Consider the following 19502-nt stretch of genomic DNA (forward strand, 5'->3'; position numbering starts at 1 on the left):
AGCCTTCTGCCCTATGAGCAGGACCTGCAGCCTTCCCCACCTGCCAGGCTTCTGAAACTGTTTTCCTCTCCCCTTTCTGCCCAGTTTCCTATTCAGTTGTTTGGTTTTTTTTCTTATTGATTTATAGCAGCTCTTTACATATGGTGGACATTAATCTCTGTTAGTTACACATGTTGCAACTGTCTTCTCACAACGTGTGGCTTGTTTTTTCCTTTTGTCCATAGTATCTTTGATGCCCACATGTTTCATTTCCACTGCAGCAGAACTGATCAGTCTTTTCTCTTCTTTTGACAGCACTGGAGTTTGAACTCAGGGTCTCACAGTTACTAGGCGGGCACTCTACCACTTTAGTGATGCCCCAGCCCCTTTTTGTTCTAGTTATTTTTTTTTTTGTGGACTGGGATTTGAACTCAGGGCCTACACCCTGAATGATTCCGCCAACCCTTTTTTGTGATGGATTTTGTCGAGATAGGGTCTCAAAAACTATTTCCCTGGGGCTGGCTTTGAACTGCCATCCTCCTGATCTCTGCCCCCTGAGTAGTTTGGATTACAGGTGTGAGACACCGGTGCCTGGCACTCTGGCTTTCTTTTTTGCAGTACTGAGGCTTGAACTCAGGGCCTACACCTTGAGCCACTCCACCAGCCCTATTTTTGTGAAGGGTTTTTTCGAGATAGGGTCTCATGAACTATTTGTCCAGGCTGGCTTCAAATTGTGATCCTCCTGAGCTCCACCTCCTGAATAGCTGGGATTACAGGCGTGAGGCACCAGCGCCCAGCTCACTCTGGTTATTTTTGAGATGAGCTCTCACTTTATGTTCTGGCTGGCCTGGACCATGACTCTCCTAATTTATGCTTCCCAAATAGCTGAGATTACAGGCTTGTACCACTGTGTTGAACTTTTATTGGTTGAGGTGGAGTCTCAGGAACTATTTGCTTGGGCTGGTCTAGAACTGTGATCCTCCTGATCTCTGCAGAAAGCTGCAATTACAGGTGTGAGCCACCGCAGCTGGCTGTTATTTTTTTAATGTACACTTAGATACTGGCTAGATTTTTGTTGTTGTTGGCAGCACTGGGGTTTGAACTTAGGGCTTCACATTGCTAGGCAGGTGCTGTACCCCTTCAGCCACTCCACCAGCCTAAAGTACATAAACAATTAGGTAAGCTTGCAGAGAACCGAGCCCTTGTGTTTTGTTTTTGAGACAGGGTTGCACTGCCTGAGCCGGGCTGACCTTGAACTCATGATCTTCCTGCCTCTGTCTCCTGAGTAGCTGGGATTACAGGCGGGAACCAGCACACCTGGCTGCTTCATTCCCCTTTGTGGCTTGTGTGGACACAGCATGTGTGGTCTGGATGGACATCTGGGTTTCCACTGCCTTTCAGCCATCATGGACGATGCTGCTATGGACACGTGTGCATAAGTGTGCGTGTGGCCCTGGATTTTGTCATGTGTAAACAGGTAGGAAGGGACAGCTGAGTCACGGAGGAAGTGCGTATTTACCTTTGCAAGAGACTGGCGGCTTTCCAGCCAGCTGCCTCCATGCCAGCAGTGCACAAAGGAGTGACTTGCTCTGTTTGCTTACAGGTTCTGGGTGTTTTGTAATTAACCATTTGAACAGCTCTGCCACAATCCCAACACAAGGCTTAATTTTTTACTGATTTTTAAACTTTTTTGTCAGTATGGGATTTGAACTCAGGGCCTTGCACTTGCTAGGCAGGTGCTCTACAGCTTGAACCACTCTCCCAGACCCAGTATGTAAATTTTTGAGAGAGGGTCTCACTAGGTTTACCAGGCTGGCCTCAAACGCTAGGGCTCCAGTGATCCTCCTGCCTCAGCCCCTTGCATATTGGGATTACAGGCATGCTCTCCACACCCTGCATGTATTCTTTGATTCAAGGACTCCCCCAGACCCTCCAAAAGGGAAAATCCTCTCTGTGGATCTGTGACAGAGTAACCAGTGTCCTCAGTCCAGCTGGTCAGGCTCTTTGCAACCAACCTTCCTCTTATCCTCAACCCACTACAAGTCTGAACCAATCCTCTCTACTCTCCATCTTGCTCACTCTTCCAGCTACACTAGCCCTTGCACCCCCTGCCTCAGGGCCTTTGCACTGATTGTTCCCTCTGCTTGGAACTCTCTTTCCTGATTAGCCTGGCCATGGTGGATTTGGTGCAAACGCGAGTTGGTTAACTCTTATATAAATATTTGTGGGGAAAAATGTTTAAATAGTGGCTCCCTCAAAACATCCAGATTCTAATCGCTAAACCTGTGCACATTACCTTGTCTGGCCAGAGGGACTTTACAGATGTGATTACATGAAGGACTGTGAGGTGGGGAGAGCATCCTGTGTTATCCGTGTGGGACCAGTAATCACAGGGTCCTTATGCAGCTAAGAGGGAGGCAGGAGACAGAGAGAGGGAGAGGGAGAGGGAGAGGGAGAGGGAGAGGGAGAGACAGAGACAGAGATAGAAACAGAGACACAGAGAGAGAGAGAATGAATGAGATTGAGACTGGGAGGTGGAAGGGGCTACAAGCTGAGGACAGCAGGTGACTTCTGGAAGCAGGAAAGGCCAGGAAACAAAACTCCCCAGGGCCTGGAGACAGCCCTGCTGGCACCTTCATTACAAGCCGATGAAACCCATTTCAGGCTTCCTTCTTCCAGAACTCTAACACAGTCATAAGCCACTAACTTGGGGTGATTTGTTACCGCCGCTCTGCTATATGGCTATATTGGTTCAGCTGATGGTGGCAGAAGGCATTCACCACTTAGCTTCTCTGAGTGGAAAAGGACGACTGTGGCTAGTACTTACTGTCAACTTTTATTGCTACTGGGATTTGAACTCAGGGCTTTGAGCTTGCTAGGCAGGTGCTCTACCACTTGAGCCACACCTCCAGTCCATTTTGCTGTGGTTATTTTGATATGAGGTCTATTTGCCCAGGCTGACCTCAAACTGCAACCCTCCCAATCTCAGCCTCCCAAGTACTTAGGATTACAGGCATGAGCCACTGCTCCACTTAAGTAGAACTGTTTTAATACCAAGTGCTCAGTGTCTCAACTGTCACCCCTTGCAGTCTCAGGAGCCCTTTGTGGTCAGGAGCAGGTCTGAAATATACTTGCCTCTGTCCACCTTGCCCAGAACAATGAGACTGAGTGACTCACTGATGGACCAAGGGCAGGACATCCTGAGGATCTATGGTTTCCAGGGAAGACAGGCAAGTGCTCAGGGAGAGCAAGGCCAGGCAGGACCACAGGTTTATTGGGGGCTCCACGCACACACACACTCACAGCATCAAAGACAACAGCACGGTTATTCGGGACACCAAGGTGGCCTCTGCCCCCCGCTGGGGCCCAGAGGCAGTAGGATGCAGTCTCATTCCTGGCAGCCCCAGACCCACTTGGTCCTTCCTCGGAGCGGCTGAGGGAGGCGGGGGGCTGCTGGGGCGGGCCGCGGCCTGGGGGCGCGAGCAGCGGTCTAGGGGCGCAGGGCCCCTCATTCCAGGGACTGCAGCATGAGCAGCTGCTTCAGCACCTTCGTCTGGCTGGTCTCGCGGATCTCCCCCGCCAGGAACATCTCGTCCACCACTGTGTACACCTGCGGGAGGGAGGGAGGCAGGCCCGGGGAGGCCGGGTGCAGGCTTGAACATTGGGGGCTGGGAAACAGACTGCAGGAGGCCCAGAAGGACTGCTGATGCTCTGGGCCACGCCCCGTCACGGCCACGCCCACCCGGCCACGCCCACTCTGTCCCCGCCCCACCACGCTTACCTTGTAGAAGTTGAACACCAAGTCCAGCTCACACACATTGTGGAAATACTCGTTTAAGACCTGGGAGAGGGAGACAGGAAGTAAGGAGAGGAGCACTGGTGGCTCATGCCTGTAATCTTGCCTACTCAGGAGGCACAGATCAAGAGGATCGAGGTTCGAGGCCAGCTCTGTCAAATAGTTCTGGAACCCTCTATCTCAAAAAAAAATCCGGCCACCAGAAAGGGCTGGCAGAGTGGTTCAAATGGTAAAGCACCTGCCTAGCAAGTATGAGGCCCTGAGTTCAAAAGAAAAAAAAATAGCAAGGCAGGGAGGGAGGCAGAGACAGGGACAATAGAGTCAAGGTCACAGGCAAGAGAGAGACCAAAGGGAAAGGACCAGAAAGGGAGTGGGGGAGAGAGAGACAGAGAGACAGAGAGAGAGACAGAGACCAGAGACAGAGATGGTGAGAACAGAGAGACACACAGGGAGAAACGGGAGCAGAGATCTTGGCCCACCCATAATCCCTGCACCTGGGAGGTAGGAGGGTTGAGAGTTCAGGGCCAGCCTGGGCTATATAGGGAGACACTGTCTCAAATCCTCATTTAAAAAATGCTAGGAATTCTGACTCTACAAATTAATTAGCCTGGGTGTGGCATGAGTATTCTGAGTTACTTATTTATCTGCTTATTTGAGTATTTGGAGTTTTTAATTCTCATGCCAAGAGTGGGTTGTGCAAGCAAAGTTAAGAATCACCGTCATAACAGGTGTAGTGGCTTACTCCTGTAATACCAGCTACTCCAGGGGTGGAGATCAGGAAGTTTGAGGTTTCAGGTCAGACAAAAAGTTCAGGACCCCATTTCAACCAATGAAAACTGGGTGTGTTGGCATGTGCCTGTTATCCCAGCTATTCAGGAGGTACACATGGCAGAATCATGGTCTCGGCCAGCCTGCACATCAACAGAGAGCTGCTCTAAAAATATTCAAAGTGAAAGGGCTGGGCCATGGCTCAAGTGGTAAAGCACCTGCTTGGCAAGCACATGGTCCTGAGTTCAAACCCCAGGACCACTTAAAAAAAAAACAAACAAAAAACCAAAAACTACTGTTTCTGGGCACAGTGGTTCCAATCTGTAATCCCAGCACTTCGGAGCTGAAGCAGGAAAATCACAAGCTGGAGGTTGGCCTGGGCTACATAGTGAGACCCTGTCCCAAAAAACCAAAAGCAAGGATGATCAGGTGATGACCGATGGCAGAAGAGCCAGCTGAAGGCACTGGGAGAGAGATGAGACTGAACTGGGTGGTAGAGGGGTAAAAATGGAGAGGTGGTGTAGCTGGCCAGTGGGCTGGAGCAGAGACAGGAGGCAGGACAAAAGAAAGGGCAGGGTAGGGGAGAAACACAGAGTTCACCCACAGAGGGCCTGGAGGAGGGACAGGCTGTTCCCAGGACTCCACGTACCTCCACAAAGTTGTGGATGGCCTCCAGGTAGGCCAGGTTGTTGTCATTCACATCCACACAGATGCAGAAGTACAGGCCGGCATAGCGACGATAAATGATCTTGAAGTTTCGGAACTGTGGGCAGAGAGACTGTCAGCGAGGGGTGTGCCTAGGACCCACCGTGCCAACCAGAGAGGCCCAAGCCTTCCGTCCCATCCTCTGTGCTGGTCTGAGGCCCAGCTCTGGGCCTGGCCCTGTGCTGGAGCACAGCGGTGTCAAAACCAGGCCCAGCCCTGCCCTCCTGGGGCTCACAGTTCAGCTCAGGGCCACTCATTCCAGGGGCAGGACAGATATCTCCAGCATTGGAGGGTTGCATTTGGAAAGCCCAGATGGGGAACTCTTCCCTTTGGAAGGTTGGAAGTCTGGGAGGTTTCCTAGAGGAAGGGACACGAGTGAGAGCTGGAGAACAGGCAGAAATGGTCAAGACAGAGGGCACAGCCTGTGCAAAAGCCCAGGGCTCAGAGGAAACCTGGTGTGTCCAGTAGCATCCATCCATCCTTGTCTATCCTTCTATGACCTCCTGCCACATTGGGGAGTCAAATTCCCTAGTCTGCTGGGCATGGTGGCACAAACCTATAATCCCAGTACTTTGGAGGCTGAGGCAGGAAGATGCTGCATTCAAAAAAAATAAAAATTCCTTAGCCCAGGTTATTTCTGTCAATCCTTCTACAAACATCTCCTAAGCACCTACTGTGTGTCAGGGTCGAGGTAGAGAGTGTGGAGGTCATCACTGTCACCAAGACAGCCTGGGCTCTGCCCTCACTGGATTAAATTCAGGTGGAAAATTCATTATCCCATGTACTTGGGACCAGAAGTAGGTGTGATTTCAGTTTTTCAGATTTCTGAATATTTGCATAGACTTTACTGTTCTGAAAATCTGAAATCCAAAATGCTGTAAAATCTGAAAATTGTTCTTTTTTTTTCTTTTTTGTACAGGGTCTTATGCAGTGCAGGCTAGCCTGTAGCTCACAATCCTCCTACCTTGTTTCCTAAGAGCCAGGATTGCAGGCATGCACCACTGTACCCAGGTCAACCTCTGAAACCTGAGCTTCATGTCAGCCCTCCAAATGTTACAGACTTTGAGTGACATGTGCTTGGGGACCCAACTGTTTGGGAGGCTGAGGCAGGAGGACCTAATGAACCTATGAGTTTGAGGAGCTGGGTGACACAGTGTGACCAGTCTCAAAAAAAAAAAAAAATCCAGAATTTGGAGCTCTTTGGAATTCAAACTTTCAGGTAAAGCCGAGCCCCGAAGCTCACGCCTGTAATCCCAGCTACACAGGAGGCAGAGATCAGGAGGATCGCAGTTTGAAGCCAGCCCGGGCAAATAGTTCATGAGACCCTATCTTGGGTGCCAAGTACTTTGGCCAAAGCCGAGAAGAATCCTAGCTCTCTGGGATGCGTGCGGCACCACCTGGTGGCAACTGTGAGTGCCAGCACTAGTCGTTCAACTCTTGTTAATACCTAGGTGCTGATTGTTGTTTCCCTTGTTCTCTCCTTCCTCCGTTCTCCCTTGTTCCCCATTTTTGGTGGGACTGGGGTTTGAACTTAGGGTTTGCACGTGCAAAACAGTCACTCTACTGCTTGAGCTGCACCTCCAGTCCGTTTTGCTCTGGTTATTTTGGAGATGGAGGTCTTTTGAACTATTGCCCAGGCAGGCCTCAAACTATGATCCTCCTGATCTCAGCCTCCAAGCAGATGGATTACAGGTGTAGGCACTAGCACCCAGTTGGATTCTGTTTTCTGATACAGCAGTGCCTGCACACAACCCAAGGACAAATGGTGCCATACTGCTCACCAGCCTCGCCCTCTTGGATCCCTCCCACTGCCCTGGCTACTCCTCCATCTTTTTCTTCTTCTTCCCCTTCCTTTTTTTTTCCAAATATATTTTGCTGTACTGGAAATTGAACTCAGCCTCAGAGCTCTAGCACGTGAACCACACCCACAGCTCTTTTGTTAGCACTTTGTTTTTCTAGATAGGGTCTTCCTCACTTTGACTGGAGGTGTGGCTCAAGCAGTAGAGTGCCTGCTTTGCAAGCACAAAGCCCTGAGTTCAAATTCCAGTCCCGTCAAAAAAAAAAAAGTAAGCTTAATTTAGGGGCACAAGAGACCTGAGAGTCAGGCTCCTTGTTCACATTCTCATCTGTCATTTGTCATTGGGTCTTACTGTCTCCTTTAGGGCCCTCACACCTGCATGTAGCCCAGCACTGTGTGGGACCTTGAACTGCACTGGGAGCAAGGCATCCCAGACAGGCCCAGCTGGTCCTCCAATTCCTCTACCTTACTTCTCCCACCCACCCCCAAAAGTGGCCAGGCTTGTCTTCTTCCTGTCCCTTTGGCTGCAAGGACACCCACATCTTACCACCTTCCCCCACACACACTGGGCCGCTTGTTTCTGCCTGCTATCCTCCGCCACACTTCTGTGCCCTGCTCAGGCCTCTCCCTGACCTCCGACTGTTGCTCTTTCCCTAACCACCACCAGGAGGTAGACACCTGGGACCCGACCTTCCCAGCACCTCCCTCCCTCTTTCATTTTATTTTATTTATTTGGTGAAGATGGGCTTTGAACTCAGGGCCTGCACTTGCTGGCAGGTGCTCTACTTCTTGAGCTACACCCCCAGCCCATTTTGCTTTTTTTGGTTATTTTGGATAGTCTCGAATTTATTATTATTATTATTTTTTGTGGTACTGGAATTTGAACTCAGAGCCTTGGTAGGCAATCACTGTATTGCTTGGGCCCTGTGCCAGACCTTTTCTGTGATTTTTTTTTCGGTGGTACTGGGGCTTGTACTCAGGACTTTCACTTTGAGCCACTCCACTAGCCCTTTTTTGTGATGAGTTTTTTTGAGATAGGGTCTTGAGAACAATTTGCCCGGACTGGCTTTGAACCGCAATCCTTCTGATCTCAGTCTCCTGAGCAGCTAGGATTACAGGCGTCAGCACCAGCTCCTGGGAAATCTGGATTATTGAGGTGAGGTCTTGCTCATGTTTTGCCCAAGCTGGCTGTAAATCTCAATCTTCCTCATCTCTGCCTCCAAAGAAGCTAGGATTACAGGTGTGAGCTACTGTAGCAAGCTTTTCCTTTTTGTGGCACTGGGATTTGAACTCAGGGCTTCATGCTTGGTAGGCAGGAGCTCTACCACTTTAGCAACTCCGCAAGCCTTCCTTTTCTCTGATCCTCCTGCCTCTGCCTCCCACGTGTGGTATTCCTGGCGTGTGACATCACATCCAGCTTCCCTCCTGCTCTTTGCTCTCCCTAGTGTGCTGTACCTCGAGAAGGGACACCCCATCCTGCTTGGGGCTCGAGTCCTCATCCCAGCCATCAGCCCTGGCTTTACCTTCTGTGCTGCACAGCCAACCCAGGCCACCTCAATACTCCCATGGCAGGCCCGTCACCAGCACCTCATACCTATGTGACTGCCATTACCTCCTGAGGGGACCTGCCTCTGTTCCTGTTTATACTGGTACATGTCCCTTCTCTGTTGAAAACCTTGTGGTTCCCACAGTACTCTGTCTTCCAGAACACTACCTGTTGTCTTTACCCTCCCCTCCTCCAGACTCCTCCCTGCCTGCTTCTCCTATCACTATTCCAGGAATGCCCACCATGGGCTCCTGCCTCAGGGCCTTTGCGCTGGCTGCTCCCCTGGCTTGAAATGCTCCTGTCTCAGATAACAACCCTTCCATTCCCTCAGTATCTTCAGGTCTTGGCTCACATGTCACCTTTCCAGTGAGTCCTCCGGAGCAAACCATCCAAACCTGGACTCCATGCCCCAGGGGCACACCCAGCACCTCCCCCCATCCCTTAGCTGCTTCTTTTCCTTGGGCATTTATGGCCCAGATACAGGGTCTTTCCTACCTGTGTCCCAGGACCAAAGCAACAGCATTCCCAGAGCAGCGATTGCTCTCTTCTCCCTCTCCCTCCCCCTCCCCCTGCCTCCCTCTCTCTTCTCTGGTGTTGAAGATGAGACCTAGTGTCTCTAACCTGCTAGGCAAGTGCTACACCACTGAGCTCCGTCCCCAGGACCCAGCCTGGTCTGTTTCTCTTATTAAACAGTTTGGTCATTATTTTATTTTGTGAGACGGTCTCTTGCTATGTAGCCCAGCAGGCCTTGAACTCATAATCTTTCTGCCCCAATCTTCCAAGTGTTGGGATTAAAGATGTACATATGATTTCTTTCCTTCTTTTCTCTCTCTGTCTCTCTCTCTCCCTCCCTCTCTCCTTTCTTTTCTTCCCTCCCTCCCTTCCTTTCTTTCTTTTTTCTCTTTGCAGTGCTGAGGATGGAACCCAGGACCTTGTGTACACTAGGCAAGTGCTCTCTCACTGAGCCAGATCCCCAGCTCTCAGTCTCTTGAGGAGGTGACTACTGTGGGAATAAAATTTAGAGATTCCCAGATTAAAATGGCCTAAACAGACACAGTCAGCAGTATCAGGGCAGGATTGTGGACTGGCTTTAAGGAGTTAGCTTTGAAGACTTGGGAAATTTGGCACGTTTAAATATGAACACTAGAGTAATATTAAGGTAGTACTACTAATTAGAACAGGTCTGAGAGCAGACCTGTGATGATGCAGAGGAATGTCTTTATTTTCCAAGCTGCATCCTAAAATATTTAGGGTGAAGTGTCATGATGGCTATAATTTCATTTAAACCACTGTGGCAGGCTGGGCATGGTAGCACATGCCTGTAATCCCAGCACTCAGAAAGCTGAGTTAGGAGGTTCATAACTTCCAGGCTAGCCTGGGCTACATAGTGAGACACTGTCTCAAAAAGAGAAAACCAGGCTGGGCACAGTGGCACATGTCTGTCACCCCAGCATTTGGGAGGCTGAAACAAGAGGATTGTGAGTTTGAGACCAGCCTGGGATACGTAATGTATCCTTGCCTCCAAAAATAAATTAAACTGCAGCAAAGACGCTTGTTCTCTTATTCTCTCTACTTTAGCGTACTTGAATGTTTCTGTAGAGCAGGGGGCATGGCTCAGCGGCAGAGTACCTGCCTAGCATACGCAAGGTCCAGCACAGAGAAAAGCAAAACCAAAGCCAAAAAACTTCCTTGACAAAAAAGTAAATAAGCTGGGCACCAGTGGTGCATACCTGTAATCCCAGCTACTTAGGGAGGCTGAGATCAGGAGGATTGTGGTTGGAAGCCAGCTCAGGCAAATAGTTTGATAGACCCCCATCTCTAAAATAACCAGAACAAAATGGACTGGAGGTAAGGCTCAAGTGGTAGAATGCCTGCTTTGCAAGCGTGAAGCCCTGAATTCAAACCCCAGGCCCAGCAAACAAAAACAAAAAAAACAAACCTCAGTCCCACCAAAAACAAAGAAACAAATAGAAGTTAAACTCTGAATACTGGTTAAATCTGGGTAATGGGTAGATGACTTGTCAACCTGCTCTTCTCTCTCGCTGTACTAATTTGTGAGTTTGTTGCTTTTCACAATGAAAAGTAGCAAAAAAAAAAAAAAAAGATAGAAAGGAAGGAAGATTAAAAAGCCTGCTGAGGGATCAGGGGATCAGGGCATTAGGTAGTAGGCAGGCAGTGGGAGGGAGAGGTGGCAAAGACAGGGGTGGGGCCCTCAGTCACCTCCACGAAGTTGGTGTGCTTGGCATCACGGACAGTGACCACGGCGTGCACCTCCTCAATCAGCTTCTGTTTCTCGTCATCATCGAATTGCATGTACCACTTGGCCAGGCGAGTCTTGCCCGCCCGGTTCTGAATGAGGATGAAGCGGATCTGGGGAGCAGAGGAGAAAGTGAGAAGGGCACTGCCGAGAGCCCCGCCCATCCTCAGGGGAGACAGGGCGAAGGGCCCCGGGCCTAGCCAGGCCACACAGCCTTGGTCTTAAGTCCCCAGTGCAGCCAAGTCCTTTGCTCCATAGAGCCAGGGTCTTCCTATGTAGCCCAGGCTGGCCTGGAACTCATACTTCTCCTGCATCAGCCTCCCAAGTGTTGGGATTACAGATGTGCACCCCCAGATGGGTTCCCATACTTCATATTTGCCCCTCTGAGCATGTTTTCTGTCTGGCAAAACAAGTTTTCCAAGACCCATCTTGCCAGGCTTTTTAAAATTTTGTTTTGGCACTGGGATTTGAACTCAGAGCTTGTGCTCTACTGCTTGAGCCACACCTCCAGTCCCTTTTGCAGATAGGGTCTTGCAAACTACTTGCCTGGGATGGCCTCAAACCTCAATTCTCCTATCTTAGCTTCCCAAGTAGCTGGGATTACAGGAGTCAGTCACTGGCACCTGGCTTGCCAGGCTGTTTTGAAGGTTAAATAAGCTAAAAAACTGAAATATGATTACATACCACAAAATTTACCCACTTAAAATGTACACTGGAACAGTTTCTAGGATATTCCCTCAGCATATTCAGTTAACAAACACCACTGCCATATAGTTTAAGCTCAGAGCCTCCCACCTGCTAGGCAGGTGCTCTACCACTTAAGCCACACCACCAGCCCTTTTTTGCTATAGTTACTTTTCAGATAGAGTCTTAAGTTTTTGCTTGGGTCCAGTCTTAGACTTGGATCCTATCTATTATGCCTCTGATGTAGCTGGGTAACAGTGTGTGTCACCATGCCCAGTTTATTTGTTGACATGGGGGGTCTCACTAACTTTTTTGTTTTTTTTTGGTGGGACTGGGGTTTGAACTCAAGGTTTCCATTTTGCAAAACAGGTGTTCTACCACTTCAGTCACGCCTCTAGTCCATTTTGGTCTGGTTATTTTTTTTTTAATTTTTAATTTTTTGGCAGTATGCCAATTGATTCTTTATTCTGAAGATTCACTGAAAACTGGAGTAACTTTTTTTTGTTGTTTTTGGTAGTACTGGGGCTTGAACTCAGGATCTCACACTTGCTAGGGAGGCATTCTTACCACTTAAGCCACTCTGCCAGTCCTATTTTGTGTTTGTTTTTTTTCAAGATAGGGTAGGGTCTTGTGAACTATTTGCGAGGACTGGCTTTGAACTGTGGTCCTCCTGATCTCTGCCTCCTGAGTAGCTAAGATTACACACATAAGCCACTGGCACCTGGCTGCTCTGGTTATTTTGGAGATCGAGTCTCATCAACTGTTTGCCTGGGCTGGCTTTGAACCTCAATTCTCTCCATCTCCACCTCCCAAGTGGGTGGGATTATAGTCGTGAGCTCCCATGCTGGGCTCATTGAACCCCACAAGAAGACTTCCACCCATTGGCAGTCCTCCTCCCTCCCCTAGCCCATGGCAGCCACAATCTACTCTGTGCTGTCCATGGATTTGCCTGTTCTGCACATGTCAGGGAACTGGGGTCATACAGATGGGGCCTTTGTAACGGGTCTGATGTCTGTAGGGTTCCTTCATGCTGTAGCACTTCTCAGTAATTCACATCTTCTTACAGCTGAGTAATAGCTCACCATATAAGCTATGACACTTTGTTAATCCACACAGCAGCTGAAGAACATGTGAGCCCTTTCCACTTTTTGGCTTTTATTACAAATGCTACTATGAGCATTTGTGGACAAGTTTTTGTGCAGACAAGTATATTCGTTTCTTGTGGTTGCATACCCAGTAGTGGAATTGCTGGTTCCTATGGAAACCAGCAATTGTTTAACTTTTTCAGGAATTGCTAAAATGTGTTCTAAATTCTCTGTCACTTTTTTGTTGTGTTTCAGTGCTGGGGATGGAACCCAGGGCTTCACACATCTAGCTCAGGGGTAGACTGAGCTCCACTCTAGCACTCCCACCTTTTGGTGGTACTGGGGTTTGAACTCGAGGCCTTGTGCATGTGGGGCAGGCACTCTACCACTTGAACCATGCTCAAACTCTGCTTTGAACAATCCTCCTGATCTCTGCCTCTGGAGTAGCTAGGATTACAGGTGTGAGCCACCATGCCCAGGCCAGCCTTGCCATTTCTTAAGTGACTCAGTTACCTGAGTAATAAACAATGTATCCGAAGCACCCAGAGCAGCGCCTGGCTTAGATTATGTGCTCTGTGGTAGTAGCCATAGTTATCATCAGCTCTGGTTGGGAAGCTGGCTATGAGGATTCTGAAAAGCCAAGTCAACTCTCACAGGGCTGCTGTGGAAACTGAACGTGCTAAAGCCAGAGGTACTTAGCAGAGTTGCCCACTGGATCCTCAATAAAATTAGTCGTCACTATGACAGAGGCATTCATCCAAGTGGCTAAAATTATACATTCTGGAGCCAGAGTCCAGCATCATTAGTTACTGGCTGTGTGTCCATGGGCAGATCACTTAACCTCTCTGGACCTCAGCTTCCCTTTGCTACATAGTGGACATAATGAGAGTACTTGGCCCATAAGACTAACACACAAGTTAATAACATAAGGGGAACCAGGTATGGTGGTGCATGCTTGTAATCTCAGCTATTTGGGAGGCAGAGGCAGGAGGATCTCAAGTTTGAGGCTAGCTGGGACAAAATTAGTGAGACCTTGTCTCAGAAACAAAATACAGGGGTGGGAGTGTAGCTCAAATGGTAGAGCAACTGCCTAGCAAGTGTGAGGCCCTGAGTTCAAACCTCAGTACTGCAAAAACAAAACAAAAGTACAGGCCAGGCACAGTGGCTCACTTCTGTAATCCTAGCTACTCAGGAGGTGGAAATCAGAGGATCAAGATTCGAGGCCAGCCCAGGCACACTTTGTGAGACCCTAGCTCAACCAATAAAAAGTTGAGCATATTGGCGTAAGCCTGTCATCCCAGCCACTCCATAAAATAGGAGCACATAGTACAGGCTGGCCCAGGCATAAACCTGAGACTCTACCCGAAAAATAGCTAAAACAAAAAGGGCTGAAGGTGGCCCTTAAGTGGTAGAGTGCCTGCCTGGTAAGCGCAAAACCCCTGTACCGCCTAAAAATCCCCAAACAGAAGAGAGCTGGAGATGTAGCTCAATGGTAGTGCATTTGAGGATGTATGAAGCCCTGGGTTCGATCTCCAGTCCTCAAAATAAAATAACAACGGGTGTAGTACAGGGACTGGTGTCTACTTGGTGCTGTATATGCACTAGGTTTTAGTAGCATCATACCTTATTTGGCTTTGAGGAAACCATGGCCCAAGCTAGGAAGTCTGGCTTTGGGTCCAGTTCAGTCTCAGACAGGCATTCTACTGCCCATTTTACAGACCAGCAAAGTGAGGGTCAGGAAAAGGAGGGGTCACAACCAAAAAAGCAGAGCTCAGGGTTCAAATGCTTTGCTCTGAGTTCCATTCTCCCAACTTGTGGGAGCCCTCACTCCTTTAATGGGGGTCCCCTCTCTTTCCTAGACCTTGTTCTTTACACTCTATCCCCTCCCCCAGCTCACCAAGTAGGAGAGGAACAGGATGTTAAATCTCCTTCAGAGAACTTCTGCTGAGCCAGGGAAACCCACTTCCTAGCAGGGCATGGAGGACAGGGCAGGAAGGGAAAGGGTGGGATGGGCAACCCAGAGCCAGGGTAAAGTGGTGGGGAGCATGTTGGAAGGGGAACTAGAGACAAGCCTTGGGGTGACAGCCCTGTCTCTTATTACCAAATCTCTTTTAACATCTCTGCGTTTCTCCTCCCTCCCCCAGGACCCACCCTTCCCCTCCTGCAGCCAGCCTTGTGCAGTCCTCCCTGGTCCTCTCCAGATGCTCCCAGCCTTCCTGGTCTCCAATCCCCTGTCCCTGGACGTGTCCTCTTTGACCTCACGTTCTCACTTTCGGCCCCTTTTCTCAAGCCTCAGTGGGTCTTTCATTGGAGACATCCCCACCCCCGACTCCAAGGCCACCTTCCTGGTTCCAAAGGTCACCTCTTGCCTTCAGGGACCCTGTTCCTTGGGGAGACTCGCCCGGTGTTCTGATGTCCTCCCCCATTCATCTACTTTCTGACTCCCCAGAACCCTTTCTCACTTCCGAAGCCCCAGCCTGGGGGAACAGGGTACCCCTAAATCCAGTGCTCAGTTCTTGCCTCCTCCACTCTCTTCTGTATCCCCCAAGACCTCTCCTCTTAGAAATATCTGTTGAACTGCTCTGCATTCATTTCTAGAGCGCGCCCCTGGCTCCAGGTCCCCTCTCCCGGTCTCGGGCTCCGCGCCCCGGCCCCTCGCCACTTCCGGTCTCCCGCGTCCAGCCTTGTCCCCTGGAGATTCCCGGCCCTCGGCGGGACCTTGCTCCTGTTCCCACAGCCCCTCTCTGCCCACAAAGCCAGCTCCTTCTTCTGGAGATCCCTGCCATAAAGGGGGGCCTCCTCCCCCCAGTTCTTTTCCAACGTCCCCTCCCCGACACCGCACCTGGCGAGTGGCCTTTCCTGTCTCAACAGCCGCCAGCCACCTCCAAAGTCTCCCGCTCGCTAAATCCTTCCCCCCTCGGCACCCTTTCTCCCATGTTCCCTTATCTCAAGACCCGAACGCCGAACCAAGAGCCTGATCCCGCTTCCCAGCTCCTGATCCGCCCCTGTCCCCGGACCCCGCATCTGGCCCAGACCATTCGCAGCTGGGAAGGGGAGGTTCGTCAGCGCCGAATCAAGCTTCGGTTCTTTGCACGTGAACCCTGCCTCAGCCCATCCCCCGCGTGGCGCGGCCCCGTTACCATGGCGACCCCTGTCCGGACCCCAGTGGCCCGGGTCCCGCGGCAACTGGGCGGCTCCGACTCTGCCTGCAGTTTAGGGGGCCCAGGGCTGGAGAGGACTTCCGGCAGGAGGACCCGCCTGACCTTTCACGCACTGCACGCTGGGGGTTGTAGTTTCCAGGCGGCAACTCAGGGTCAGAGTCGGGCTCGCTTCCCAGCATGCTGCGCGACTACCCTTTTCCTACCAAAGGATCTGAGCTTCAGATGCATACCGGGAGTTGTGGACGAAGGTATCTTTGGAAGACTACAATATCCACATGCTTGAGTTCGCATTTCGGGAAAGGTACTTCTAGTATCGCTCCGCCCCGGAATGGAAAGCATGCTGGGAATAGTAGTTTTTTTAATTGTTTTATTATTCATGTGTGCATACAAGGCTCGGGTCATTTCTCCCCCCTGCCCCCACCCCCTCCCTTACCACCCACTCTGCCCCCTCCCTCTCCCCACCACCCCCTCAATACCCGGCAGAACTATTTTGCCCTTATCTCAATTTTTGTTGAAGAGAGAGTATAAGCAATAATAGGAAGGAACAAAGGTTTTTGCTGGTTGAGATAAGGATAGCTATACAGGGAGTTGACTCACATTAATTTCCTGTGTGGGAATAGTAGTTTTATGTAAGAAACTGAGTTGGGAACCTAGAAATTTAACTATTGTCTGTGTTCACGCAATGCTTTTTAAAAAATGCATTGAGGCAGCCGGGCACCGGTGCTCACTCTTGTAATCCTAGCTACTTGAGAGGCTGAGATCAGGAGAATCGCAGTGGGAGCAAGTGGGTTCGAAAAAAACAAAGTTGAATTTCCCTGTGAGGGACACAGTATAAGAACTTGACTTTGACTTTGGCAGTCAGAACTGTGTGCAAATTTGGCAGTTGCATTAGTTAGCTGTGTTACTTTAACATTTATGTATCTAATAGAAAGAGGGTTTTTTTTTGGAGGGGGTGATACTAGGGTTTGAAGTCAAAGTCTCCCACTTACCAGACACAAAGTTCTACCACTTCGAGGTATGCCTCCAGCCCTTATGAAGGGGTTTCAATGTTATATTTCCATACATCATATATGCCATAATCAAATTCACCTGCTATTCTTTCATACCCTTGCCACCTTCCCCCCCTTATTTTTTCACAATTTTTAGTGGGTTTCATTATGTTAGCTGTGTAACTTTTTTTTTTTCTTTTGCCAGTAGTGGGGGTTGAAATCAGGACCTCAGACTTGTTAGGCAGGTACCATACCACTTGAGCCACACCCCAAGCACTTTTTTGCTTTATTTACTTTTCAGATAGCATCTCACGTTTTTGCCTGGGGCCAGCCTAGGACTGCAGGTCCTCCTACTTATGCCTTCCAGTAGTTGGGGTGGCGGTATACACCACCATGCCTGCTTATTGGTTGAGATGGTGTCTTGCTAACTTTTTGTCTCGGCTGGCCTCAAACTTTGATTCTTCCTATCTCCACCTTCCAAGTAGCTGAGATGATAGGTATGTACTACCACAAGCAACCTACTTTGTAACTTTTAAAAGTTATACAATTTAGGGGCATCAAAAAGAAAAAAAATTAAAAACAAAATGATCTCTGTATCAAAGAACACTATCAAGAGATTAAAAAAGAGGGACTGGAAGTGTGACTCAAGTGGTAGAGCAAATGCTGTGCAAGCACGAAGCCCTGAGTTCAAACCCCAGTTCCAGCCAGTTGCCAGTGGCTCACTTCTGTAAGCTCAGCTATTCAGGAGGGAGAAATCAGGAGGATCGAGGTTCAAAGCCAGCCCGGGGAAATAGTCCAAAAGACCCTATCTCGAAAGAACCCTTCACAAAAAAGGGCTGGTGGAGTGGGCCAAGGCATAGGCCACTCAGGGCCTTGAGTTCAAGCCCCAGTATTGCAAAAAACAAACAAAAAACCCAGAAGACAGTAAAAAGACAATTCAGAGAAAGGAAGAAAATATTTGCAAAATCATATATTTGTTTATTTATTGTGGTACTGGGGTTTGAACAGAGGGCCTACACCTTGAGCCACTCCACCAGCCCCCTGCCTTTTTTTGTAAAGGGTTTTTTTGAGATCGGGTCTTTTACATTATTTGCCTGGGGTGGATTCAAACTGCGAGCCTCCTTATCTCTGCTTCCTGAATAGCTAGGATTACAGGCATGAACCATCAGCACCAGACTTTTATTTATTTACTTATTTATGCAGTACTGGTGTTCGAACTCATGGCCTACACCTTGAGCCACTCCACCAGCTCTTTTTTGTGTTAGGTTTTTTCAAGATAGAGTCTAGCCAACTATTTCCTTTGGCTGGCTTTGAACCTCGATCCTCCTGATCTCTGTCTCCTGAGTTGCTAGGATTACAGGTATGAACTACTGGCACCTGGCCTCTATTTATCTATTTATTTGAATTCTCTTTCTCCTCTCTCTTTCATCTCTCTCTCTCATTTGCAGTGCTAGGGATAAACCCAGGGCCTCACATACGCTAGGCAAGTTCTCTACCATTGAGCTGTATCCCCAGCCCTGTTTTTAAATTACTATTATTATATATACATATATAATTTTTTTTGAAACAGTGTTTTGCTATGTAGCCCAGACTGAACTTGAATTTGTGATCCTCCTAAACTAGAGTTTAGGGCAAAATTTCCTACTCCAAGATTTCCAACAAACTGGCCTCGGCCACCCGTCTCACTATGCCAACTAGTAAGGAGTAGTGGTGAACGGCAGAGAGTATGGAAAGGACAAATAAAGGGTTTCAGAGACCCCGAGGTCTGTCTGCAGTGTACACATGAGCTTCTAGATTTCATAAGAGAGGACAGAAGTGGGGGAGGGAGAGACAAGAAGCATGCATCAGTCTTGGTCAAACTGTGGTCTGGTTGTCACCATCAGAAGGTTTTTGCTCTCTGGGGAGAGACTCCACTCTTGTCACAGATGTTTATTAGTCCTGTCCTGACTGAAAAAGAGAGAGACTCAGAAGGAAAAGGTTAAAGAAGTAAAAATAGGGGGCTAGAGGTGTGGCTCAAGAGCACCTGCCTTGTAAATGTAAGGTCCTGAGTTCAAGAAACGAAAAAGAACCATCTGCCGCTACATACAGTAATGTGGACGAAGTTTGCCAGCAATGGTGGTCAGAAGTCGTGTGTGCCAGGCTCCAGTGGCTCACACCTGATATCCTAGGTAATTGGGAGGCTGAAATCAGGAGGATCTCGATTTGAGGCCAGCCTTGGCAAATAGTTCGGGAGACCCCATGTCCAAAATAACCAAAGCAAAATGGTGCCGGAGGTGTGACTCAAGCGGTAGTGCGCCTGCTTTGCAATCGCGAAGCCCAGTTCCTCCCCCCCCGCAAAAAAAAAGTACTTACTCTATGATTCCATTTATACAAAGTACCGAAACAGGCAAAATGAATCTATAGTAATACAAGTCACGATAAAGGTTCCCCTTGGGGGTGGGGTGTGGGAAGTGACTGGCTACGGGGGATTTTGAGATTAATCATATTTGAAGGCTAGTCACAAATGTGTTCTCTTTGAGAGCTTGTTTGGAGGTTTTAGCAGGGGAGCGCAGCTACTCGTATACCCTTGACCGAAGAACAGTCCTTCTCTATCGGGGATGGTCGTCCTCTTCGACCGAGCGCGCAGCTTCGGGAGGGACGCACATGGAGCGGTGAGGGAGGAAGGGGACACCCGCCTAGCCAGCCAGATCAGACGAATCAACCCTGGCGATCAATGGGGTGACAGATGTCGCAG

The 19502-nt window shown here is 49.3% G+C and overlaps 1 protein-coding gene across 2 annotated transcripts; it reads right to left on the bottom strand.

Annotated features, from left to right (window-relative positions):
• Positions 1-3217: 3217 nt before the first annotated feature.
• On the bottom strand, positions 3218-15917 carry Ap2s1 (adaptor related protein complex 2 subunit sigma 1). Of its 2 annotated transcripts, none has more exons than XM_020170832.2 (5): positions 15759-15917; positions 10813-10962; positions 5193-5306; positions 3761-3820; positions 3218-3589 (listed from the first exon to the last, which is right to left on the bottom strand). In XM_020170832.2, the coding sequence occupies exons 1-5, from the start codon at positions 15759-15761 to the stop codon at positions 3488-3490; spliced, it is 429 nt and encodes a 142-aa protein (XP_020026421.1). In that variant the 5' UTR covers positions 15762-15917; the 3' UTR covers positions 3218-3487. The 2 variants fall into 2 exon arrangements, with proteins under 2 accessions (XP_020026421.1, XP_073913889.1); XM_074057788.1 differs by having other exon boundaries at positions 15654-15807.
• Positions 15918-19502: the final 3585 nt, after the last annotated feature.

Source organism: Castor canadensis, chromosome 16, assembly GCF_047511655.1.
Source record: "Castor canadensis chromosome 16, mCasCan1.hap1v2, whole genome shotgun sequence".
Taxonomy (NCBI): domain Eukaryota; kingdom Metazoa; phylum Chordata; class Mammalia; order Rodentia; family Castoridae; genus Castor; species Castor canadensis.